Raw genomic sequence first — 26,760 nt, forward strand, 5'->3', positions numbered from 1 at the left:
GAAATTGAAGTGAAAGTTTGCTGGAATTAACCTAAACATGAAACATAGCCCAAAGACAATACACAGTATACAGTAGTTGTTGTATATATAGTGATGTACGGACTTACAATTCCTTTTCCAGCTTGTTTGAATCATTTAGCTGATTTTGCCATGGTGATATCTGTAAAAATAAAGTAAAATAATTTTTTAAGTAAATCAACAAAAGGAGGTAGAAGTGCAGATAATGGGGACTGCAGCTCAAATGTTTGTGAACCTTGTTTGTTGCATGCCACCAGCAGAGCTGGACGTTCTGGAGATCACAGTGTCGGTCAGTAAGATGTAGAGGAACTCTGCCACGTCCCTCATTCTTTCTGGAAGATGGAACAAAATCCTACACACTGGACCTTTAACCCGGTTCAATTTACCTCTACTTACTATCTCGCCATCACATTTTAGCTTGTGACTAATCACGGATGTACAACTGTGCTACATGCATGAACGTGTCTATGTAGCAGGCTGATACTGAATGAAAACACTACAGGAAGTGCTCCAGGAAAATCTTGTTTGTTTTCACGTATTATATGCTCAGAGATTCCTCCAGGTACCATTTGAAAGAGATCTGGTACTAGCAGTGGTTTAAAATATAAATCACTTCTTGTACCTTTTAACTTGACACACACGAGAAATACAAACATTTGTGACGTAACCTTTAAAATAACGATTAAAAAAGATGAAATTGAGGTGAAAGTTTTGCTGGTATTTACCTAAAGTAAACATGAAACATAGCCAAAATACAGAATACACAGTATTATAGTAGTTGTGTATATATATAGTGATGTACAGTTACTTACAATTCCTTTTCCAGCTGTTGTTGAATCAGTTTAGCTGATTTTGCCATGGTGATATCTGTAAAATAAAATAAATAATGTTTTTTTTTAAATCAACAAAAGGAGGTAGAAGTGCAGATAATTGGGTGACTGCAGCTCAAATGTTTGTTGAACCTTGTTTGTTGCATGCCACCAGCAGAGCTGGAGCGTTCCTGGAGATCACAGTGTCGGTCAGTAAGATGTAGAGGAACTCTGCCACGTCCCTCACTTCTTTCTGGAAGATGGCGCTGTCCACGACAAACACAATCGCTCTGGAGAGATGAGAGAGATGAGAGAGAGAGAGAGAGGGTGATAATTGTTATGGAATTTTCTATCCTATGCCAGTCTATCTCAACACCGTGGTGCCCAGGGTCAAAGAGACCTATTGCTGCCTTTTTAGACATAATAGATAGCTTGCTGTTGATGTTCCAATCTGCGTAAACAGACATCTGTGTCTCCAGACTAGAATATATTGACAATAACACCTGCATGGGTAAAGACATTCTCTTTGGCTAATTCTGGGCGTGTAGTATTTGTGTGTTATCTTTGGGTTTAAAGTCTATCCACTAGCACGAGTTCGTCAGAATATGAGACCGACTCAGGCACTTCTGATGAACTTAGAGAGTGTCTCTAATTCTCCTTGATCAAGCGTCAATAAATAATACAGCATAAGACATCAGAGGCTCCTGAACACTTTCTTCCTTCATTCCTGACCTCACCATTGACCTTTAACTTCAGCGACTTCTCCACAACAACAATGAGATCAAGACGCATCAGTTAGACGTAAAGTGATGTCTGTTGATTCAGGCGAGGTCTCACCTGGCTGCAGATTTGAACTTCTCCAGGTACTGCGAGCGAAGGCTGTCGTGTCCTGGCAGGTCTATCAGAGTCCAGGTGGAGCCCTGAGTACAGGAGAGAGAGACACACTGTAAACCATGTTTATGATGAAATGAAGGTACCCATCAGAATCAGAAATACTTTCTTACGCCCACGGTCTAAGAAGGAGAGGTTCAGCAGGTCCTTCATCCCTGCTGCTGTCAGACTTTACAACACCTGCCCCACCTGATCATGTTGTAGTCTCCTTGTAATTTTTTTCTATTTTATTTCATTTATACCTTGCAGTTATTATTTACATCATGGTCACTTACTTTTGTAATATTATTTATATATTATGGTCACTTTACATTACAATACTCTTTTTATATATCGTGCCACTTTTATCCTCAGTACCTGTCTGTTTGAAGGTTGATTGTTTTTCGGGTTTATTGTAGGTTATAGATATTTCTGTCTGTTTATTGTGGGGTTTTTTTTCCTTTTCTACTTTTTTCTAATTCTGTAGTGAATGCTACACTTTCCTCTGCTGCTGTAACAAGTACATTTCCCTGTGGTGGGATGAATAAAGTATATCTAATCTAATCTAATCTAATCCCTGCCGGGAAATTGTTTTTGTTACAGCAGCTCCTAAATGGTAAGTGAGATAGTAAGTGATAGCAAGAAAACAAAACTTTACACCTATACAATATGCTATTTTAACACTATATATACACACACATGTATAAATAACAGTTAAATAAAACCAGTGACAGTGAACTATGCAACATGTGAATCTAAAACCTCATGATTTAGTCTTTGAGAGACTGTACAGAGAACACAATACTCATGTAAACTTTGTGAACTCACCCTGTCATTTTTGGCTTTGTATGGAGCGCTGCTGTCAGTGATGGTGGTCTGTGTCCGCTTGAACTTTCCTGACAACAGCTGCCAAAATATGAAGAACACAAACATGAGCATCAGCTGAGCAGGACTCACTCACTGACTGACAGCGTGGCTGATGTGGCTGATGTGGCGTCACCTCACCCGGCTGAAGAGAAGCGTTTTTCCGGAGTCACACAGTCCGACCAGCAGCACGGCACTGCGGACGGTTTTGCTGGTGAGGAAGTACTTTAGAAACACTGAAAAAAAGAGACAGAAGTTAAACAGATATAGTTTGTATCGATAAACATGATCGATCTGCGTGGGAACAAACGGTGCAACTGACAGCCGTTAACAGCCGTTGGCTTTAGCTTTTAGCAGTTAGCTGGCTAGTTCAGCTATTTCCTCGTATTTTTTTAAACAACATTTATTATTTATTTAATTCACATAAATTATCAAACATGTGCTGCTTTAAAAAAAAAAAACACTTTAAAACGACCCCACTTTCACGTTAACCCGACTGAAAGGCCTAACTAAGCTGAGCTAACCTTAGCATGCTAAGCTACCTCCAGGACTAACGGTAACTTTCTCACCGCAGGTGACGACAACGACCGCGAGAGCGACGACCAGGCCGATCAGAAACACGGGGTCCTGGTCCTCCAGCTGCTGGCGGATGGATTCAATGTACGGTTCAAATGGGTTTTCTTCAGCCATCTCCACGTTTGCCTTTTCGCCCATGTTGCTACCGGTGCTGTCCGCTCACGCTGGTCTGAGAGTGGGACACGTCCTCCTTCCTCCTGCGGGAGCCTGTGTGGAGCCTGAAGGCCCAGCAGGGGGCGCTGCCCACCAGCACGGTTTGTTTACCTGGGGAGGAAAACAAGCAAGGACCAACAACAACAACAACAACTGAAGATAGTTTCACCCAGGAACAGAAAATACATTAAAAGACTAATCTGAAAATACAGAGGTAGAAGATGAGTCAAAGGTTTGACTTACTGAGTCAGAAAATAAAAACAATCACATGTTAAAGCAACATTATTAGATAATCAAAAGTATAATTGACTAAATTATAAGATAATAAATCATTTTTTACTTCCAACAGGTAATCGAACAAGTCTAAATGATGAGATCATTAGTCAAAAACGTGAGGTAGTGAGTTAATATATATACTTTTTACATGTTGTTTGTATACTGAAAAATAATTTCCCCTTGTGATTATTAAAGTGATTCTGATTCTGAAAAACAACCACTAAATCAAAATAATCCAATAGTATGCAACAGTAGATAGATACTTTATTGATCCCGAAAGAAATTCAAGGCAGTCAGATAGTCAGTATTAGATATTTTCTCAATTTTGAGGTAATAAATCGTTTTTTTTTTACTTCCAAACTCTAAACTGTGAGGTCAAAATGATGATATAAGTTAAAAACAGGTATCAAATCAAAATATCCAAATGTTAAGGCAACATTATTAGATAAGTAGGTATAATTGACTGAATTATAAGATAATAAATCATTTTTTTTACTTCCAACAGGTAATCGAACAAGTCTAATAATTGTTGGACAATTGGGATAATTAAGCAAAAACATGAGGTAGTGAGTTAAAAACTAAACTACTAAATCAAAATAATCCAATATTATGCAACAGTAGATAGATACTTTATTGATCCCGAAGGAAATTCAAGGCAGTATTAGATAGTCAGAAGTATTTCTTACTCAATTTTGAGGTAATAAATCTTTTTTTTCAACTTCCAAACTCTAATCTGTGAGGTCAAAATGATGAGATAAGTTAAAAACAGGTATCAAATCAAAACATCCAAATGTTAAGGCAACATTATTAGACAGTGAAATCATCATTCACTGAATTATGAGATAATAGATCAATGATTACTTCCAAGATAGATATGAGATAATGACAACCACTAAATCAATATAACACAAGTATTAGGATAACATTATTTGCAGTCAAAAGTTTTTCCAACTAAATTACGAGATAATAAATACAGTTTTACTTTCAAACTCTAAACTCTGAGAATGGAATTATTAGTTAGAAATGTGACAAAGTTAGTTAGTTAAAAAATCAACTAAAAGTGATATAAAAATATAATTAACTGAATTATGAGATAATAAATAAATGTTTTTACTTCCAAGAGGTAATCAAACAAGTCAAAATTATGAGATAATTAGTAAGAATGTAGACTTTTGTCGACATTTTATTATTCCTTTTTACTGGCTAAACTTGGCTCCCATATTTATACCCTCATATCCAGCTAATTGCAAGAAACCTTTTGGATAGTGATTGTTCAAACTGTTGTTGGCAGCTTCATCTGTTTCTGTGCGTAAAGAGGTTCATAGACTCTATATAAATATTCAGATAAAGAAAACCTCTCTGGCTCCAATTATGGCTGGGTGGTGTCGTTAAAAGCATTAAAGTGCTGCTATTATATATACATTACTATATCTGCAGGCTGGTTGGCAAAAGAAATCCCCAGATGTTCTCCAAAAGGAAAAAATATATGACCAAGTGATGAAAACGACCTCATCAGATTATTGTAAGATCATAATGGCATCGCTCATCTGTCTTTGTTCCCCCTTACGTCCCCATGTATGCCGTATCTAACAGACATAAGAGAGAGTTTCACATTCAAGTATGAAAAGTGAAGGGTCGTGGTTTTACGATCGGGACCAGATGCGCTTTTACGCACTCCGTCTCCAGCCCTAACTCAGCGCGCTCTTTACGCACACTGGATATTTGACTCCTCAGTTCCTCGGCACGATGTCAAACGTCAGAAAACCGCATTATTCTATAGGAAGAGGCTGTGTGTCATTCATTTTGGGCTCTTGAGAGGGCCGGTCTGTTTCTCTTCAGGAAGACGGAACGACCAATTCATTCATGGTTTCGGTGTCGGTTTCTTAGACTTTCTATCGCCATTCCTCTGCAGATGTACTGTAGCTCTGTCAAAGGATTTCTGACTGCAAGACTCACTTGAAAATCGTCGGTATCTGCGGACATTTTTGTCAGGGATAAATCAAAAAAAGGGAGATGATGGCTGCTTTATCGTTACTGTACGCGTTGTGTATGTGGATAAGTTTAGTGTGTCCATCGCTGGGAACAGGGTTTGTTTATCACTTTCCAGGCATTACTGTCCAGCGGCAGCGCATCAAGTCGGAACAGAGCGGCAGCACTGGACCGCCAGGTACCGGGTCCCGTACTCAACTCAGGTGAGCACATACAGACTGGAGATGGCGCCTTTTCACTGCAAAATTGAATCCTGATTTATTACTGGTGAATATTATTGACTTATTTATCACGTTATTGACATTGATTATATCTGATTTCTCTCATGTGGTATGAATAATAAACGTGTAAATCGTGTAATTAATTTCTGCTTTAGGAACTGGTGTCAGTACACTGTTTCCAGAACAGTGTCCTGCCAGGTGCACAATGGGACAGAAACCACAGTGCAGAGAGTGTTTCAGGGCTGCCGATGGCCCGGACCCTGCTCCAAAGTCATAAGGTACCCTCAGTTATCCCTCTTTTCAGTCCTCTTCCTCCTGTCAGCTCTCTCAGTTTCTGTGATGCTGAGACTGTTGCTGTTCAGGATCAGTCATGGGGCCAAGGGTGGATTTAGTGATTTGGGGGCCACAGGGCCTCTGTCGTGTCTTATTGAAAGTGTTGGTATAGGCAGAACTTTAAAGCTATTATACATGATCTGAGTACTCTGTTGAAAGCTCTGCATTCATTGCTTAAGTAACAGAAGTAACAGTAAACAATAAACTTAAGTTTCTAAATTTTAAAGATTCCCCCTGAAACAGGAGAGGCTCATGTAAGTAGATTAGAAGTATAACACTCCGCTGTGCCCAGAAATGCTAAAAAAAAAAGAATGAGGCATTAATATGATCAAGTCTGTGTGGTTGTATAATATCTATGTGTGTGTTTCTGCATAAAGCTCCAGTATATGTCCCTGAAACCAGTGACCATGTGCTGTTTTCTCCAGCTACAGGACCGTGATCAGGCCGTCCTTCAAGGTTGCCTATAAGCAGGTCACTGCGCTGGAGTGGAGATGCTGTCCAGGGTTTGTAGGAGAAGAGTGTCGTGAAGGTGAGTTTCTTATCTTCTTATGTTTCTCAAACATTGTAGATGAAGTCTCTCCAGGACTGAAATAAAGGCCATCTGTGTCCTCTTAGTAGCTTTACCCACATCAGTGCCTTCTTTATGTTCGGTGGTGTGTAGTCACTTGTAGTTGGGTGGCTTGCTAATCGTGCTTCTGTGCAGGAGTCTGCCTTTTGATATGATTGTAAAGTTGTTTTGAATTAAGATTCAAAGCCTGCTTTGGATTACTTTTGGGAACACGGACTGCAGTAAAACAACAGTTGAAAGAAATCCTGTGCTCTGTGGTTTTGTACCTTTTTCTTTTACAGCAGTGCAATAAAGGCATTTCTGTGTCTGGAAGGAGGATTAAAATCGCTAACTGTCTCGCTCTATATCTCTCTTTTCTTTGTACATGTGTTCCACTGAGTGTGTGTGCACTTCACACAAATGCTGCTCTGTTAAATGAAGACAGCACAAAGGCAGTTTTGCCTGTCAGTCTGAATATCATCATAGTTATTGCCAGTCAAAAGAATGAATGAAAAAAAAAAGCTCAGAGGAACGTCCTGCAGGGCGCCTTGTAAAGTGGGAGGTAGTCTACGTCTTACTGATGGGCAGCGCTGCCCCTGGATACCACAGACCGCAGACTGAGAGCCCAGCCGAGACCAACATATTCACCCAGGGGCGAGACACCACAGTCAGCCTGAAGAAACAGAAAGAGAGGGTGGATGGAGGTCTAATGTGGGGCTGCCTTAACTTTGCTGTTTATATATACAGTATATATATGTGTGTCTATGTGTGTGAACCACACTGGCAAACGTGGATGTCTGTAAAATGGTACTTCAGGCTGCTGAGTTATTTTAATGGCTTTCTATTAAAATTATTTAGTACACTCAGTAACAGTTGGTAGATATGTTTTTGGGCAGGTTACAGTAATTTGTGCGTAATTGAAAAACACTGGCACGCTCTGTCCACGTTTGTCCAAGATTAACAGTTACCTCAATGAGCAAGTTTTTACTTATTGGTCATAATTACCACACCTTGTTCCATTTTGCAAAATTATTCATTGTTGCATTTGGATGGGCAAGATTTACCACGAGTTAAGAAAACACACATTAATGCTAATGGTATAAACACAGACATCATTACAAAGCCTTTGGAAACCATTATATTTCCCGGTCGTGGATATTATTCCACACAAAGATTAACACACAGCTATATCCTCTGAGTCTGTAATGCCAGAGATTATGGTTCACTTGAGACCAAAGTGGTTGCAGGAGTGTGAAAAAGTAATCTGACTGTTTATTTAACGTTTGATAAAAATGTATTTGCAACTTCTAATGGGTATAGAGCAGGAGAGAAAATTACCTCCATATGAGATGGGGGGCTGAAGGCCAGCGAGAAGACCTTAAAGAGGCTGATGTCACTGGACAGTCTGCTTCACACCGAGGAGTGGAGGAGTTGAGAGCTAGCAAGTTGGAGTTGGAGAAAGAGAGAGGAGAAAGTTATGAAATTTAGGACGGGTGTGGAAGAAACAACAAGGTGTTAGAGTTGGCGAGAAGAGAAGAGAAGAGAAGAGAAGAGAAGAGAAGAGAAGAGAAGAGAAGAGAAGAGAAGAAGTGTAACGAGGAGGTTTTCTGTCCCACAGGGCTCCAGCTGCTACAAGCTGCCCAGATGGCAGCAGAGCAGAGAGCCGGTTCTGTGGGAAAGTGGCCCCACTGAGATTAATGAGCATGACACTTCTCCACCAGGTCTTTGTAACAGACGTGACCGTGCTAAGATCAGGCTACAGCTCAGAAACAAAGACTGGTTCTCCTCATGCAGATCAACCTCCATGTCGGTGAAATCTAAATGTATATCAGGATTACCTTGGAAATAATGGTTGTTTTTCGCAGTAACACCAAAGGAGGAGAAAGAAAGCTTTGGTTTAAATGTTTAAAGAATTTATAGGGCAGTCATTTTCAGTCTATGTTTCCGTCATTGCTTTGATTTTTAGATAGCTGTTGCTGTCAAAACAAGTCAGAGTCCTTTAAGTCTGTGGAGGTTCTCATCCATCCAGGTCCATTTAAATGAATGGAAAACCCGTGTTTTCGCTGCAGCGCCGGATTTGGTCAGAATTGGTCTTAGCATAAATATTGCATGGAAGAAAACAGTCTATAACACCCCCTGTCCAAAAACTTTGCACTTTAGTTTTTGACTTGTAAATTTGTGCGGTTAGGCAGATTTGGTTACTTTAAACAGAGCCAGGCTAGTTGTTTCCCCTTGTTTTCAGTCCTTGTGTTAAGCTAAGCTAGTTGGGTGTTGGCAGTGGATTCATACTGACATCAGAGTGGTATCAATCTCAAGCATTTCCCAATATGTCAAGCAATTTCTTTAAGCATGGACACTCAATTTCCTTGGAACGTTATGTCACTCTGCCAACTCTGCACATGCACCTCTGCTGTGATGGAGGCTTTGAGCCAGCTGCTTTATCAGAGCGAGAGAGGACAGCCTTAACCAATGAAGATGACATCACCTCTGGTTTTAGTTTGATGGGGTTCTGGCTTCACTTCAGAGGCCCCCGAGGGCCTCAGAGATGTAGATACAGATACATAACGAAGGCTATAGAGTTGAAGTCCTGTCTGTGTGTAAGCTGAGTAGATGCTTGTTCCTTTCACCTCTGCACACACTGTTGTTGTTTCTTCTTTTGAACCATGAATTATTTACTGCCTGACTTTCATGTCTTATTCTTGTTATTATTCCATCTAGAAACCTCAAAGAACAGCCGTTTATGCACAAACATTTTTGGTCTGTTGTGATCTGACAAGTTGTTGTTTTGATGACACAAATATGAAGGACAAATATGCGCCGCTATCAATGCACACATTATCATGCAGGGTTTAGGATACAAGTCAAGTCATTTTTCAAGCAAGAAATGCTAAACTCTGCCTTCTTTAAGCTCCTTAACTGCAGGGATTTTCTGCCTTTCATTGTCTTATGTGATGCTAGACTGAAAATCATTGTGTTTTGGACTGTTGGTCGAACAAAACAAGCAATATGAATACATTGCCTTGGATTTTAGGTACACAATTTTCTATTTTACACCTAATATAAACTGATATAATAATAATTTAGCATTTGAACCTGCACAAATCTGAGAAAGTGATGCTGTAGTTTTAATGCATCAGTCAGTATGTGTGTGTTTTCACAGTTGTTTCTGCTGGCTTCTACAAGCCCTCCTGCGTTTGCTGCTTTTTGTTTGGTCCTCTGAACCTTTATATCATGGAGCTTGTTGCCGAGCCCCACGTTGGAGCTGGTCGCAGAAGCATGAATTTTTCTGTGTTTGCTAATGGAAAGTAGGCGTTTTCTGAAGTCATTTAGTTGACACCCTGACCCGTCAATATTTTTGACAGTCTGGTTTGTGCTGGCTGTGTACAGTGCATCTGAAGATTTACATTTTGCTTTCAGCAGAGTTGTGCTAACACATGACGGCATGGAACACATTTGGGAGAAATGTGTTCGTAATTTCCCCTGCACCCCCCCTTTTTCTCCCCTCTCTCCGTCACAGCAGCACCCCAGCACCTATCTGCACACATGATCGTATTAACAGTAGGGATTGTGGGTAACGTCTATGTATGAGGGAGCCTCAACTTGAAAGAAAAAAAATGCCCGGACCTCCCCCGATGAGAGCGCTAACCTCTGATCTCCTGCAAAAGCTCAGAAAGAGAGGCTCAACACAGTTTAATGCTGGGTGTGCGAGCGCTGGGTTTTATTTTAGTGACGTTAACGAAGAATTTCATTAATGGAGTGCAAAGGTGGCGTAAAGCTTAGGGTGTCAAATGTGCTAATTTGTTAATACTACAGCTATGAAGCTGCTAAAGTCACTGTTTCCGCCGCTGCAGCTGGGCGAGGAGGAAGTGAGGGAAGTGTGATAGAAGCCATTGTTGGAGGGATTATCTAGAACACCAGCTATATTATATCACTCATAAATACCTTTCTTCCATGTTTCCATTTTATCATCCTTTGCTGTTTTGCCCTTGCCTTGCCCTTGGATTTTTTTTTTCTTGCCACTGCTGGGCTCTTTATCTTCTATATTCCTTGCTGCTTTCCACTTATCTAACTTCCTACGTCCTTTTAGAGCTGCCGCTCTCCTCTCCTTAGAGTAAAGTGATAAAACAGAACCATTTCCCATATGTGCTCCTCTAGACTACAATCTCCACAGCGTGGATATGACTGATGTCTCTGTTACATCCCTGGCTGTGCTCAAATATAGGTCAGATGGTACCCTTTGACCTGCTGTGAGCTAAGGGATAGCTCAGCTGTTCCTGGTCTTGGTCTGATCTGCTTGATGGATGATGATCTATCTGTTCCTGCTCCTTCTGCGGGTTTTTCATTTCTTTCATCATCCTTATCATTTTGCCTTCTTTCGTCCATTCACTCCTCTGTCCGTCTGTCCGCAGCTCCATACATCTGTTTATGCAGGTAAAAGTTCCTCAAAAGGTTCCTGGAAAGATTTCTGGCGTCGATAAGAGCCACGTGTTCATGAAGGTTGTTGTAATCTCTAGGTTTTGGCTGCCAGGAGGATTTACATGTATGGGTGTGTGTGTATGTCTGATACCTTTTAAGACCCACTGGACATTTCCTAATTACAAGTTTGGAAGTCATATGACATGTTTTGTTTTGTTTTGTTTGCTAAGAAACAAACCACTATTGTTTGGTGTGGCTTTTATCATCAAAACTGGTGCTAAGACGTCCAAAACAAAACATGAATTGAATAAATGCTAACAGTCCCTTGTTTCCCACATTAATAGCAGATATAAGCAACATGATAAACTTCACATGTTAGCATGCTGAGATTTACTACTTGGGGCGGAAGGGGCTCAGGAGGTAGAACGGTTCGATCCCCAGCTCCTCCAGTTTGCATGTCAAAGTGGCAAGATACTGAACCCAAAATTGCTGTTTGGCACCTTGCAATAGCAGCCAATGCCTGCAGTGTATGAATGTGTGTGAGATCTGTAGTGTAAATGCGCTTTGAGTGGTCGGGAAGATGAGAAGGGTGCTATACAGTCCGTTTACTTAGCACTAAACAGAAAATGCAGCTGAGGCTGATGGGAATGTCGATGATGGGACTAGAGGAGTGTAACCCTGACCTGATTCATTACATTATCGTCTGTGCCAGACTTCAAAAGGCATCTAATAGTGTTGAGACATTTCACTTGAAACCAAAGATGGCAACCTGCTGGTGGCACGCGATGAAAAGTCCATCCACTTTCCATAACTGCTTATCCTTATCAGGGTCATGGGGGGGTTGAACCTATCCCAGCTAGCATTGGGAAAGATGCAAAGTACACCCTGGACAAATCATCACAAGGCTTGACACATAGAGACAAACTATTCACGCTCACATTCACACCTATGGGCAATTTGGCTCACCAGTAGAAGCCGGACTACCCTGAGAGAAACCACACAGACACAGGGAGAAGATACAGATGGAAGGAGCCTTCTTGCTGTGATGCGACAGTGCCAACCACCACCGTGCAGACTGGGATTAATCCTCAGGAGGTCATGAATGTTTATTCCAAAAAAATGCATCCAACAGTTGGGATATTTCTCTCTGAGCTGATCAACCAATCTTTTTGCACAACAAGCTCCAGGACATCATAAGTCATAGAGTTCTGTATTTTTAGTAGTTAGCTCCAACAATAACTATATTTCAATTATGAAATAGCAATTGCAGCAATTGTCAACATTCTCAGTCCCCCCGTTTCATCAGAGACAGCTGCAAAAGCATCAAAAATCCCTGTGCGATTGTCTCCTTCTCTTCACAAAATTCACACAGCACCATTTCATAGCATGACGATGATGTCTGTGCACCAGCAGGGCCATTCATCTTGAACTGTGACCGATGTGTTGCTAGTGTTTCGGCAACCAGAGCGGTGTGTGCTTGTGTTTTGGCCGAAGGGCCCGATGATGCAGCATGATGGGATGAGTGGATGCATTCTGGTAGCATGAGGGAATGACAGAGAAATTAGGAGTACTCTGAGATTGGAAGAGATTCAGCCTGTCATTGTTTCATGATTACGCCTGTGGAGTAGCACTATTTTGTAAAGAGGGATGTCAGATTAATAGCGGTGATTTTGTGGTCTTATCTTCTTTTGCATGAGATAATCACTCTATGCTTCTAATTTTTTGATAAATTCCCTTAAGTTTCAAGTGTTTCTTCCTTGTAAAATGTTGCAAAGCTTCAGTTTGAAGAAATTGTGTGTGGCCTGTCAGTTGGCATTACGATGAAGAATACTAAATGGTCTCACTGTGGGACTACTAGACATTTTGGTTTTCAAGAAAAAAAACAAAAACGCTCCGTTCACAGTCTTCCACCAGCCACCGCAGTCAAAGTGGGTGTGTGATTTAGTGAGTGAGAGAGTTTGTGACAGTAGGAGTGTGTGTGTCTGCATGTGTGTGTGTGTCTGCATGTGTGTCTGTGCCAGCTGTTCTCCATGCCAGCAATAGCTGACCACTTGCTGGCTGGGGCAGACACACAACAGGCTCCTGGGACGTAGCCAGCTCTTGGAGGCCGACTGTGGTCTGCACACACACACGTACACAGCTCACACACTTGTGTCCGTGTATCTTGGGGATGTGACAGCGACTCTTAAGATGGTCCAAAAAGATGTTTTAATACATCATCCTTCCGTCCTGCACACACACACACAGACAGAACAAGTATTTAGTGGCAATGAAAAATGACTGTCCCCAGCTGTGTGCGTCATGGTTAGTTTTGTGGTTGAGGTTGTCTGTCTGTCTATGTGTGTGTGTGTGTGTGTGTGTGTGTGTGTGTGTGTGTGTGTGTGTGTGTGTGTGTGTGTGTGTGTGTGTGTGAAAAAACTGCAAGAAAACGAGTGATTTCTTTGATCTACATCCAGTACTAATGTAGGAAATGCAGCTCTCTAAACAGATGATGCCCACAGTCTGACTTACACTGTTGCCAAAATATCTTGTGCTGTTTTATACTGCAGATCAGTACAATAATGGAAGCGATGATTCATTAAACTGCTTGGTGTTTTTGTAGTTTGCCCGAGATGAAATATGCTCTTTGTTTTGGTTCCTCTGGTGTTTAAATGAAGATTTATTTTCCAAGAGTTTCTAATCTTATTTTCTCTCTCTCTCTTTGTACTTCGCCTGGAGGGCGTTTGATCCAGAGCAGCCAGTCTGCTCTGGTCTTTCAGTTTTCATCACCAGACTTAACGATTGAGCTTATCAGAAAAGACTAACATCAGCTTTGCTTCTGTATCATGTTATTTATGGGCATGTAATCCATTTGCATGCTGCATTACCCAGCAATCTGATCTGAGTTTTATTAATTGCATTTTTCTGCGGTTAAAGTATTCTGTGTCTGCGGTCATTTTAAATCATTTTGTCTAGTAACACTGCATTTGCTAAATCGTTCCTGCAATACATGCATTTGTACATTTTTTAAAAATGATGAAATGTTCGTCTTGGCCTAATTTTCTGTGTATCTCCAATAATATCGAACAAGATGTAGCAGCTGAAAAAACGCTCAAACAATAAAATCCTCCTTTCTCTTCTCTTTGGCAGAAACAGTTCCCAATTCTCCCTGTTTGTTTGGCTTCCCACTAAAGACAACACAATTCTGAATCTTTCCCATGAGCTGAGTACAATCCAAGAAAAATAACCCTGTCTTATGTTGCCATGGTGTAATTATGGATCCAAACAGACTCTATAGCTGTGGTCCCGTTCTAAACATCAGCTCGAGCACAGCGGAAGTTTGGTTTTCTAACCCAACATAATTAAATTCCAACCGTAGGAACGAAAATCCCGCCCCGCCACCTAAAAAACGCAGTTGTTTTGCTCTGGTTCACATCTCTGTTTTCCTGTGGTTTGTGTTTATGACATAATAAGACATGACTGGTTTATATCTGGCTCTCGCTGAAGATTGGACAAGTTAGCTCATTAGCAGTGAAGGGTGGTCCTGGTGTAGCTTTATTTTTGTGTCAGAGGAGCAGAAAATGATGGACCACCACCATACAAGAAAGCAGCTACTAAACATGCCGCACTCTGAACCTGGCAATTGTTTGGGCGTTGGGCATTTTTTACCTTAATTTGAGGAGTAAGAAAGAGGACAACACGCAGCATGCTAGAGTTGAACTTGAGTTGCTGCAGCAAGGATTTAGCCTTTTGTCCATGAGGCACATGTTCTACCAGGTGAGCCCCAAGTACGACACTGTTACCATCAGTCCCTCCTCCACACGACATTTGATGTTAAGCTTGTTGAAAGGTTGAGTGAAAGTGAGTAAAAATCAAGCAGCAAACTCCGAGGCTGTGAAGTGAAACCAATGCAGAAGTGTAAAAAACTGCAGTTCCTCAAACGTCCACTTGAGGCTGGCTACAGAACGACTCAATCGTCATAAGCCCCCATGTTAAAATGTCCATGGCCAGGCTTAAAGTTATGTATTTGCTAACTCAGACTAAAGATAGAGTACAACTGATGCTGATGGGAATGTTTTTACTTTTGCTAAGTTAAAGGATCAACAAAATTATTATACTTCATCCTGAGGTGGGCAATAATCTGCGTACCAAAGTTGATAACAATCGATTCAACATTTATCGAGACATTTCACTCAAAACCACAAATATAAGCCTCACTGTGGCAGCAAAGGAGAAGTCGGAGGATCACCTGACACATCAGGATTCACCCTATGGGAACTATGAATATCTGCAAAATCTCATGGCAGTCCATTGAATAGTTGGATCTTTCCAACCAACATTGCCGTTCCCACACTGCTACCATGGCTAAAAACTAAATGTCACCACATCATCGTGAAATAACTCTTGGAATGCATCACTGATTGATGTATTGTGTATAAGAGAGAAAGAGTGTCAGAGGGTGGAGACTTCCTCTGGGCTGCTGATGAATAATTGTGGGGGAGATGAAGGCATATCAACTCATCAGTCCTCTCACATTGTGAAGCCCATGATTACCCACAGTCCTCTTCTCATTGTGCTTTTTGACATCTTTGGTGTAGTCGCTAAAGAAATCAGTGCAGTAAGTCACAACAAACCGCTCATGTGGGGTCATTGTGGCCTCATCCCTCGAACAGCTCTCAGTATTTGGGTTGATGGATCCTGAGGAATGTGTTTCGGGTTGAGCTGTTGATTGTTGTTTCCGCTTGTGGCTGCGCTCCAGGGCGAGAGATTCAAGATGTTGAAATGAGGCATTGAGAAACCACACCCACGCAGTCCGATAGACCACTGTACTGGATGTACTAGATTGTAGACAGACACACAGACATGGTACAGACGTTACACACCCCTGTCCTATTTCAGTCAAGCAGAAACCTCAGCAGCTGCCATTAGTTCCCTGTGTGCTGCGGTCAGAGACGACGATTTAGGCAAACCAGAGCTGTTTGGGTCATTTTTGCTGTTGCGATATTTATGAGCACCAGTTGTTCCTCGTTCTAGGTATCCCCGCTATGACCACAATGTGGGTGGGTCCCGTCTGTGGGACTGACAGCTGACATTCCAGACTTCTTATGGGCCATAGACCAGAAGACGGCTCAGATTTAGAACAAATACTGTTTTTCTATGAAACTGTGCTATGTTGTGTTTTCACTTCTGGATTACAGCCTTTGTAAAAACATCCACAATTGCAGTACAGCGAGGAATGTATAGGTACGTGTGGGTTTAGTGGGAGTATAATTTGTGAGAGAGATGACAAAAGTGTTCAAAATAGAAAGCTGCTGGCAAACAAGATATTCAATAAGACACGTGCACATAAATATTTTGCCGGTGAAAACAGCAAAAATGAAACAAAGAAACCTAAAAAAAATAAGCAAAAAGTGCATTTCCGACCTCCAAGTGTTAACACTGGCATCATTCAATATTTTGTTTATTGTCAACAGTTGCTACAAAAAAAACAAAAAACAAAATGAACAATGCCTTCGTCTGTCTCTAAATACTTGCAGACTCTGCTACCTTGTCTGTGGCCCCTCAGTCTCAAAGTTGTTGCTTCCTACTGAAGATAAATATTTAAAGCTGATATAATCAGCGACAATAAATTACTACATGTGATGTCAAAGGCGTTTGAGTCTCTTTCAGCTCATTGTGCTTTTGCTTTTACAGCCACAACTTTACTGTTTTGTTACACTCTCGCTTGCTCATCTCATCATTGTTGTTTGTAGCAGCCCAACACCAAACGGCAGACAGACAAAGTTAGTGACTAGCTGGTGAAAGTGGCGCATTTAGCAGCTAATGAGCCAGATATTTTCCTCAGGAGTATGTGGAGACCATGAACAGGGTGAATATTGCACTAGAAACTCAAATTATAATGTTTCTCCATATCTGCTCGATGTAGCAACAAACAAGTTCATCACATTATCATCGAAGCTGACAGTTTGTGAGGGTTGCGGCTCTCCTGCGGATGAATACACAATTTGCGTGCTAGGCTGTTGAGTATTTGCAGGAACAGGATGTTATATGTTGGGTTGACTCATCTTTAATCTGCGGTGCCCATATTCATCATAATGAAGGAGCATGTGTGGCTCATTGATGTGTCTGTGGCACAGAGGAATCAGGCTTTGGCTACACAGACTGCTGGATCATCAAAAAGATGAAAAGTATAAAATAATTATAGTATTACAGACAACAAAACCTCTCCTTTAGCATTCAACCATCATTCCTTGGTTTCTTCCAGAATATATTAGATATTCTAGGTCTTACATAAGCAAGAAATGGATATGATAAAATAAACCAGTTTTCCTCTGAACCAGTACGTCAAACATGGGTAAAAAGTTGAATATTACCATGCCAGTCTAAGACTGTTGGTGGCTTATTTGAAATCAAAGTCAGCAGTATAATTTTATGTGCACCATACATGAAAATATTCAACAAGCTTTGTCTGTGAGACCCGCCCTTTTATTTGTGGGTGTGACGTTCCTGACAAAAGGCATGCTGGGTCCAAATCCAACTCTTGTTGAAATCCTGAATATGCATACAGATTCATACAGTGTGTGTAAAGCTACCAATGTCTTTAATACACTTCATATACATAGTTCTTCTTATGTCGGAGTTCAGATTCATGATATTTGAAGGCAATGCAGTAATTTGTAGCTCGGTTACATATGGATATGTTCTTAGCATGCTCCCATATATCTATGATTTGTTAGATAATTTATTTGTTATTGGTCTTTTGCTGGGATTTGATGACAAAGACAGAGACTTCATCTTTTGAATTACACTTTAACGCTGTGAAGACAACCATCCTTTGTTAGATTAAATGTCTGCACATGTGCATTTTACTTGCAGACATTTGGAAATGGTAGTGAATGTGGATGGTGGATGTGTGTGTGTATGTGTGTGTGTATGTGTGTGTGTGTGTGTTTGAGTTTCTCTGGGTGTAAATCTGTGTTTATTTGCGTTTCCATGTGCTACACGCTGTTAATGCCTTTTGGTTTTTGGTATCTGGAGGAGGATGTGAATATGGGCATATAGGCCATCACTGTGAGTGGGCAGACAGACAGAAAACATGCAGAGTCAGTAGACTAGTAAGTGTGTGTGTGCCAGGCTTATGTGTGTGTGTGTCGAGAGGTCCAATAATATTTGTTCTGTGCGTGAGTGACATGATTTAAGGAGGAATTTCTAATAAATTCCTGCGTCTGGTTTGATGGACATTGCTCTTGTGTATCTTGGCCTGGCCAGCTCGGTGTGAGATAGGGGGATACTACTGATGGTGCCAGGATGAAAAAACAGAAACAGGGATGAAAGAGACGAGGCAGAGAGAGCGAGAGAAAGGAATAGACAGATGGAGATGGAGAAGAAGTCATCTGTATGCTTGTCTCACTGTTTTTGTGGAAATTCTTGTCTTTCTTTCTTACAGAGTGTCTGAACTGCACCAGTTTCACTGACATGAACAGCAGAATAAATGCCATCGAATCAAAGGTAAAGACGATTCCTCTGATCCATCCCTACAAGCCTCTCTTTATCCTATGAATCAGTGTTTTTACAAACTTTTTACACCATGTACCTCCTCAGAAATTAGGCTCTTCTTGCAGGAGGCAGGTTCATTTCTAATAAAAAGATAATTTGATGTTGAATCCTGAGAGAAACAGGCTGAAGAACCAGAGCTAAAAGAGGTCCACACCTTGTGTCCTATATATCAATTTATTGGAGCCACATTTGGAGTTTTTGATTCATTCATTTCACCTCTTGCCATGAGATTTTAACTTGTGACTAATCGTGGATGAATGTGCACACTACTGGCATAAAGATATATATTTCAGAGATTCCTCTACATGCTACAATATGGGGTCATGTAGTCTGCCAGTGCCCTGAACAGTTTGATTGTAAGCATTTGTACACAGATTACTTCATGCATACCAGAGTGCAGATGTGTCTGAAGTCTGCTGCTCTTGTTTCCAGATCAAGATGTTAGAAGAGGGACGTTCATCCTTGCCGACAGTCAGCAGTTTACCAGAGGGCTCAACGTATAACGAGGTGGACGCACCCCAACCCACTCCTATAGGACTGCCGCCGTACCTGCCGCCAGGTGTTAACACGACATAAAAACCATGCTTTATGAAATATGTAGAGGAGATATTGAAGTGCAGAAAGTGTTTTGTCCATATCTTAATGTCTTATTACGTAATGTCACGTTATAAGACAAGATACAATAAGACACAGCATTATAAGACGAGACTGAACATAATTAGATGGATGATAGATTGTTGGAGAATATAATAGACATTTAATTTATTTGTCACTCATTTATTATTCATTTACTGTAGCATCTTCAGTAGTTTGGTGGGACATTGAGATGCAGCAAGGAGAGCAAAGAGATACTCAAACAGTTTAATAAAGAAAACAACAAAAATCGAAGAGTTATTCTGAGTTGTAGTTCCTATAAGTCTTTCCTATCATGCAAATTTGTCTTTTATTACACCCCCTGCCTCCACTTTGTCACATATGTCACTGTTTTCAAACTGAGTTGCAGTGAACTGTTCCTCCTTAACCTGACTCTGACTATCTCTCTCTTTTGCAGCACCAGGAGGCAGAGGGCCTCCAGGGCCCATCGGACCACCGGGGCTTCCAGGTTCTGCTGGACCTCCGGGCCCAGCTGGAAGAGCAGGCCTCCCTGGACCCATCGGTAAAATAAAAAAGTGTAATTTGAGGATACTTTTTATTTAAAAAATGCTGATTTAACACAACTGTTTCATTGATTGATTGTTTTGTGTTTTACCTTGTGCTCAGGAGCGAAGGGGGACAGAGGCCTGCCTGGAGAAATAGGTCTACCCGGCCCTCCTGGTGTGCCGGGTCCTCCAGGGCCGAGCTTTTCTCCTATCCGAGAGCGAGGAGATGTTTTTCGTGTGGACAATCAAGGTGAGCGGACGAGGCCACCTTCCAAATTCACTCTTTTACAGTGACTTAGGGCTAAATCGTCCCAGATTGCCTCAAAATGAGAACATAATAGAAATAGATCTGACACACATGGGTGAATTCTGACCCAAGAACAATTGTAAAACCTTTCAAGCATTCAGTTTTTGGATGATGAATTGATGCCAAAACCACAGGTCGATTTTCACAGTTCATCCTACAATGAGTCATGTGCTTCACCAGTTTCACATACTCTCATATCTCATCTATTATGTTCGTCCTTTTGTTCTCCTTGCAATCATTTTGTCAGGCAGAACATGAACCCCCCGGCCAGGGGCACAGGTGGAAGGTAAAACATGCTGCAAGTGTTTAAGTGAGAAATATACGTCTTTAGTTTTTTAGTGCCAGGCTCAGATTTGTAGAGAGAGAGTATTGTTTTTCTTCGGGCTGGCTTAGATTTAGTGTAATCGTTTCCGTGTGTTTTGCTGCTGCTTGGGCCACTGTTTACTGCACCACCACCAACAACAACAACAATGGCGCCAAATATCCAGATATAAATCACAAAATTGGCTATGGTGGTTTTTAAAAAGACGAATAGATATCGAGACATCTGTCGTTGATCTTATCCACTTCTTTGTCTTCCGTACAATCAAACATGTTTAGTCTGTTTAATGTTGAAGTAATTGTTTGGAATACACAAGAAGAAGAAAGAGCTTCTGTGCAAAAAGCTACATTTCTCACATAAAAACTCAGGTTTCTGCCACAGGGAGGCAGTAGAAGTCCATGCTATAATCATTACCTCATGAGGACTGCTGGCTCTGATTAGGTTTTTGGCTGCGTCTGCCTTTCTGAGCCCGGGACTGTGTCTGCGGGTCTGGAACTATGTAGATTTGGGTCTGTGGGACCATGTAAGCTGAGGGGGGCCAACTGGCTGTAAATCAGGCCTAATTTGTTAGCTGTCAGCACAACAGTCTGCGTTTGGGGGAACAGGCCACGGCCCAGAGCCAAAATCTGGGCTAGCTATGAACGAGGGAGGGAGATAGTCTGCCACTCATGTGGAGTTTCTTGGGGAGGCAGCCAGGCTTGAGGAGACTGTAACATTAGAAAATTAGTTCCAGAGGGAAATCTGCTCCTTCAAGACCCTTTCTGTGGACTGTAGCCATAATGTAACAGCGCTGTCTCAACACAGGGGAAGACTGATTCTGAGCATATGTTAAAGTGGAGAGGAAGTGGAAGTGTGGTTGCAAACAAAATTTATACTTACAAGCATACTTTGAAATATGCTACATGCTGAGAACAAGGCTTCCTCCTGCTGAATGTTTTCTATGAAGAGAGATCATGTGCTAGCATTTACTGCTCCATTAAATGGGACCACTTTTTTAGTGTGACCGGCTGTTCTTGTCGATCACACTGGATTTAATCCTACTGTTGACTGCTGATGAAACTCTGTAGCCTGGCTGGTGACCCCTTGATGTCTTAACTCTTCTGTTACTTTGGAAAAAGGAGCCCACCCCCTGAGGTATCGGTGTATGGATGGATACAGCCAACAGGCGTACTGGAAATCCAAACATAGATTTTATAGACACTCTCAAGACACAGAGAGAGAGAGAGAGTCTGTAACTGCAGACTCACAGCAGCAGAGGCTGATGTAGTATCCAGCTGTGTGTGTCCAAAATGCATCATGAGCGACCACGTTTGCTCTCCTGTTAATTTGACAAAACTGTGAAACGACAAAACCTCCGTGCAGCTCCGTGCAGAGTCCTCATCCACGAGTGTGACTTCAGTAATCAGGTCCTAGTGTGTCCTTAAATCTGCTGCGTTTGCGTTTTTATATTTAGAGCTGTTCATTTAAGAGTGAACAAAGTGTGCGTAGGTGTGTGAGTGAGACAGAGAAGGTTAGCAGCTTTGCCAGAAGAAGAAAAAAATGTTCACATTTGTTTGATTTGTCTTGATGTTTTTATTGTGAGACTATATTAAAAAGAAGTTGTAGAGTCGAATGAAACATTTATCACACAAATATCCAGCGTCAGAGCTTTGTTGACCAGCACCAATGCAGTCATGGAGAGTTTGGCAATTTTCACATGTAATTGGCTGACTGCTGTGTTGCAGCCTATGAGTCACTTCAGTGACAATGAACGCACAGAGTATAGCATAGAGTAAAATGTAACATCTGTTTGCTTCTCAGTGAAACAATAACACATCAACAGATTATTTATTAGGTTAAAACATGATTTAAATGATGAACTGTAAATCCACCTCTTGCTATAACACTGTTGTTCATCGATTATTTAATTATTGTTAATCCATTGTTAGAGTCTCTGTTATCTTTTGTGCAAACATGAAACTCAATATTTGTTTCTATGTTTTTCCCAGAGGAGATCTCCGCCCATGAAGCTACTCAAATTGTAGTCGGGCCCCGTGGTCCAACTGGTCCCGTCGGCCCCTCAGGTATGAGTATCAGCTGTTTCATGCCTAAAGGTTGGAAGGGGACACCACAGAACCACGGCTTGTCCTACATTCATGTATACGCGCAGGATAACGTGTCAGAAAAAGCACGCACAATAACATCGTCAAAGTTACTCCATTAAAGGGAAATTTTTAGCGAAACGTTGAGAACTTTGAGAGTCAACTGGTTAATCATGTGTTTATTTTATAAAATCTCTCTCACACGACTATAATTCTGAATTAAATTAAACTGTGTTGAATTGAATTTTGACATTGCACAACAGTTGGAGTCAAATTTAAACATTTTAACATCCAACCTCGCCTTACGTGTGTGACACTACAGGCCCTCCAGGACCGAGAGGACCAGCAGGGATACCAGGCCTGCCAGGACAAGATGTGAGTATCTGTTGATCGATATAAATGTCAATGCACGACAAACATAATTATAATTAATCCACGCCCTTCTGTTTTGCTGACATTAGGGGAAAGAAGGCCTCCTTGGAAAGCCAGGGGATGCTGGACCTAAAGGGGATCCAGGGGAAAGGGTGAGGCTGCTTTAAAAATCATCCTCATTATTGGATTAGCAGGCTGGCTGAACATATTTGAACGTGATGAACTATCAAAATGCTTTTTGTTCTTACGGTTTGTAAATGGTCCTCGCTGTCATGCAATCTTAAACACATTAAAGGTGAACAAGCTTTTCTTCAAAGATGCACTCCAAGCCGTGACTAATCCTTCTCTCTCTCTCTTTCTCTCTCTCTGTCTCTCTCTCTCTCTTCAAGGCCAGGCCTCACTAATCAGGCGGTCCCCTCTTTTATCCGGCTCTCTAGAGGGCCTCTGTCTTTAAACCTGATCCCCTTCCTCTACTAGCATGATTTAAGATTGGAGATCTGGTGAAGAGGCAGATTAGCACGGGGGATAAAGAATGCAGGCCGGTGAAATGTGTGTGTGAGCAGCAGAGTCCTAAATTATTTTTCTCTGTTCTCTCCCTACCAGGGGCCTCCAGGTGTAATAGGCGAGCATGGTCTACCTGTGAGTATGAGGTTATTGTGTTGCATTGAACACACCCACACACAGTGCAGAGATAACAAGGTTATTCTGTGTTTTCACAGGGAGCACCAGGGCTGAAAGGAGAGCCGGGAGAAGGCTTGAATGAGGTAAGAGACGTTTGTATTTCTTCCTCTTGAGCTCATTTGAAAAATGGCTTTAAAAGAACACGATGGTGTTATCCAGGGCGAGGCCGTGCAGCAGCTCAGGGAGGCCCTGAAGATCCTGGCCGAGAGGGTCCTGATCCTGGAGCACATGATCGGCATTCATGGTGAGCAGAAAAACAGAAGTGGAGGAAAAACATTTTTCCAGACCCTCTGAATGATTATGTTAAAGGAATAGTTTGACATGCGTCGGAAATACGCTTATTCACTCTCTGGCGGAGGGTTACCCGAGAAGATTGATGCCACTGTAAATATATCTGCACTTAACTTAGCTTAGCACAAAGACTGGAAGCAAGGGGAAACAGCTAGCCTGGCTCTGATAAAAGTGTCACCTAGCAGAGCTCTAAAGATCACTCAACATGTTATATCTCATTTGTTTAATCTGTACAAACTATTTTCTGTTTTATTTGGGTCTTGTGCTGAATTATTTCTTGGCATTGAGCAGCTGCCAGCATACTAAGAGGTTACTGCTCCCTGCCAAAGAGTAGTCCCACACATAAATATTGTTTTTCCTCTTTGGTGTTTGTATGTATTGAACAAATGATGATTATGAGAGATGTTAATTAACAGTAATTTGTTAATTAATGAGCTATACTTGTGTTGTTGGAAGATTTTGTTACCTTCGAGCCAGGCTAGCTGTTTCACCCTGTTTCCAGTCAGTTCTGGCAGTAGCTTCATATTTAATGAACACTCGTGAGAGACGTATCGATCTTCTCATCTGACTCTGCTCCGCAGCACAAATAAGCATATTCCCCAACAATGTCAACCTGTTTCTTTAAAGCAGCATTTGAAGATTGTTTTTCTGTCTTTTGTGTCTTCACACAGACAACTCTGAGGGATCTGGATTTGGCAGCGTTTCGGACCCCCTGTCTTTCCCTGCCATAAAGATCAAGCGCCTTCAGCCTGTTCAAAGCCTTCCTCAAAGTCCAGTACTGGAGGAGAGACACAGACGAGCTCCTCTTTAAGAGTATACTCTAATATTCTGTATGTATGTGTATAATGGTGACGGATGAGGTTGATTTTTTTGTTTGTTTATATCACGTTTCTTATACCTGTTTTATTACACTTTATTTGCTTATTATTGTCACATTATTATTGTCTGTTGCTGTACAAACAAAGCTCTTTGCAGACATGAGATGTTGAGCATTTCATCCGCATTAAAGGCTTTTTTTTTAGCCTTCCTGACCCTGCTGCTGCATGATCCTACATAACCCGCAGCAGCAATTGAACAACGTTGTACAATGAAATATTATCTCATAAAGTGTTATGAAGGTTTTGGCATCTTCCTTTCCTCAGATAAAACACTGCCTAGTAAACACATCAGTTTCCTTGGCTGATGTTGCAAAGCTCCTCAGGCTGCGATGTGAGTTCCCGAGAGCTGGACCCAAAATATACTATTTAGTGTCAAACACATTTTTGGAACAACCTCGGGGTTAGTCTCGTGTTAGCCTGTCAAACATATTTCTTCCTTTCTCTTCTTTCTGTCTCTCTCTGGTTGCCTTGTTAAAGCTGAGGTAAGACATGACAAGCTGCCAAGAATATCTGCTTAAAATAAAGTTAGATGAAATGAATAGCATCTGGAGAGCGCACATCTGGAAAGCTAAAGGAGGGAGATACTGAAACAGTTGAGTTCTGTCCTGGAAACTGTAAACCTCGGCTCGGCTCCAGTGCACCTTCATGTGACAATATTACTTTGACTGCCTCTGAGATTTGTTTCCAAACTGATATGATTATTGTATAATGAGTCTCTGAGAGACCAAGCTTGTTGGCTAAAGCGTTGACCATGTCTGGTACAATCTTTGTTTTCTCCATTACCTGGTTCATATGTAAAAGAAATTGTTTGGCATTTTGGGATCTAAGCTCATTTGCTCTCTTTCCAAGACTTAGATTAATATCGCTCTCATGTTTGTACGCTAAATATCAAACTGGGGTCTGCAGCTGGTTAGCTTAGCACCAAGACGGAAAACCAACAGTAAAAATATCAGAATCCTTGAGCCAGCACTCGCAACAATGCTGCGATCATATCATATCATTCATACTAAAGTTTTAAGCAACCAAGTGTGAAAACTGTTCATGTCAGCCTCTTATTGAGGCCTATAATTTGATTTAGAGAACCGATCTGGTGAAAAGAAGTAAGAAAACAACTGGAAAAAGGCTCATTGCTGATAGTTATATCTAAATAAAATTCAATATAAACACTAGTTATATAGTTTGCTCCAGTGTGTGAGATTTAGAGAGTATTTAGAGAGAGTAATTAAAAAGTCATATGCTTAACTACAATTTTTATCAACTGAAAATAAGGTAATTATCTTAGAATGAGACTTTTATATCTACAGACACGTTGCAGGTCCTCTTTCACGGAGTCTGCCATGTTGAACTACTGTGTTTGAAGCCAGAAAGGACAAACAGGTGTGTTAACATTGTATTCATGTGTGAACTGCTACAAAAGAATCTCATTTATTATTGTTACAAGGTTATTAAAGGTCGTGATCTGTTTTGGATATTGCATGAAGACTCCCTAGTCGTAGTAATTGGAAATTTTCCTGTTTGTCCTGTTCTACCCGCATATCCGCATAAGTCACTGCACCCAAAAATTTGTCACGTAACACCTGTGTACATTTAGTTCTTTGTACAGATCAAACAAGAACAAAACAAGACTGATGTTAGTTTTGGACAGAGTCGAGCTAGCTGTTTCTACCTGTTTCCAGTCTTTGTGCTAAGCTAAGGTAACTAGCTTTATATTTAACATAAAAGTGGTATCGATCTTCTTGTCTTACTCTCTGCAAGAAAGCAATCAAATGTCTTTCCTGAAATGTCAAACGATTTCCTCGTTCTTATTTGCAGAAGAGATGAACCTGCCTGTTCAGTCTCTGATCACTTATCGTATGTCACAGACGGCTTTTTATTGATGTAATCTTTTAAATGCAGCTGTGTTGTCGAGTCTTGTGCATGTTTCATTATCTTTTATACTAAACAATGTTCAGGTGTGCTTTGTTGTTTTTCATTTGCCAAACACTGTGCTCAGCAGATATTTATCTGTGTTGATTATTGAAGCGAGATTAAAGTCACAACAACAAAGGGACTCATTTGGTAGAGTCATCCACTTTATTGCA

At 41.1% G+C, this 26,760-nt stretch overlaps 2 protein-coding genes across 2 annotated transcripts in view; one reads left to right on the top strand and one right to left on the bottom strand.

Moving 5' to 3' along the window:
- srprb (SRP receptor subunit beta) overlaps positions 1 to 3,439 on the bottom strand; it is a 5,028-nt gene extending 1,589 nt beyond the window's left edge. The window contains exons 1-6 of the mRNA XM_019252848.2: positions 3,131 to 3,439; positions 2,703 to 2,797; positions 2,526 to 2,603; positions 1,665 to 1,747; positions 981 to 1,117; positions 831 to 885 (exon numbers count right to left, since the gene is read on the bottom strand). Coding sequence (XP_019108393.1) covers positions 831 to 885; positions 981 to 1,117; positions 1,665 to 1,747; positions 2,526 to 2,603; positions 2,703 to 2,797; positions 3,131 to 3,275 — 593 coding nt within the window. The 5' untranslated portion in view covers positions 3,276 to 3,439. The remainder of the gene's footprint in view (positions 1 to 830; positions 886 to 980; positions 1,118 to 1,664; positions 1,748 to 2,525; positions 2,604 to 2,702; positions 2,798 to 3,130) is intronic.
- On the top strand, positions 3,274 to 26,729 carry col26a1 (collagen, type XXVI, alpha 1). Its single transcript, XM_019252845.2, has 15 exons — positions 3,274 to 3,391; positions 5,674 to 5,758; positions 5,932 to 6,054; positions 6,535 to 6,638; positions 18,499 to 18,560; positions 19,041 to 19,167; positions 19,660 to 19,764; positions 19,869 to 19,997; positions 22,365 to 22,439; positions 22,780 to 22,832; positions 22,919 to 22,981; positions 23,433 to 23,468; positions 23,549 to 23,593; positions 23,670 to 23,754; positions 24,473 to 26,729. The coding sequence occupies exons 1-15, from the start codon at positions 3,274 to 3,276 to the stop codon at positions 24,610 to 24,612; spliced, it is 1,350 nt and encodes a 449-aa protein (XP_019108390.2). The 3' UTR covers positions 24,613 to 26,729.
- Positions 26,730 to 26,760: the final 31 nt, after the last annotated feature.

The sequence above is a fragment of the Larimichthys crocea genome, chromosome VII (assembly GCF_000972845.2).
Source record: "Larimichthys crocea isolate SSNF chromosome VII, L_crocea_2.0, whole genome shotgun sequence".
NCBI classification, from domain to species: domain Eukaryota; kingdom Metazoa; phylum Chordata; class Actinopteri; family Sciaenidae; genus Larimichthys; species Larimichthys crocea.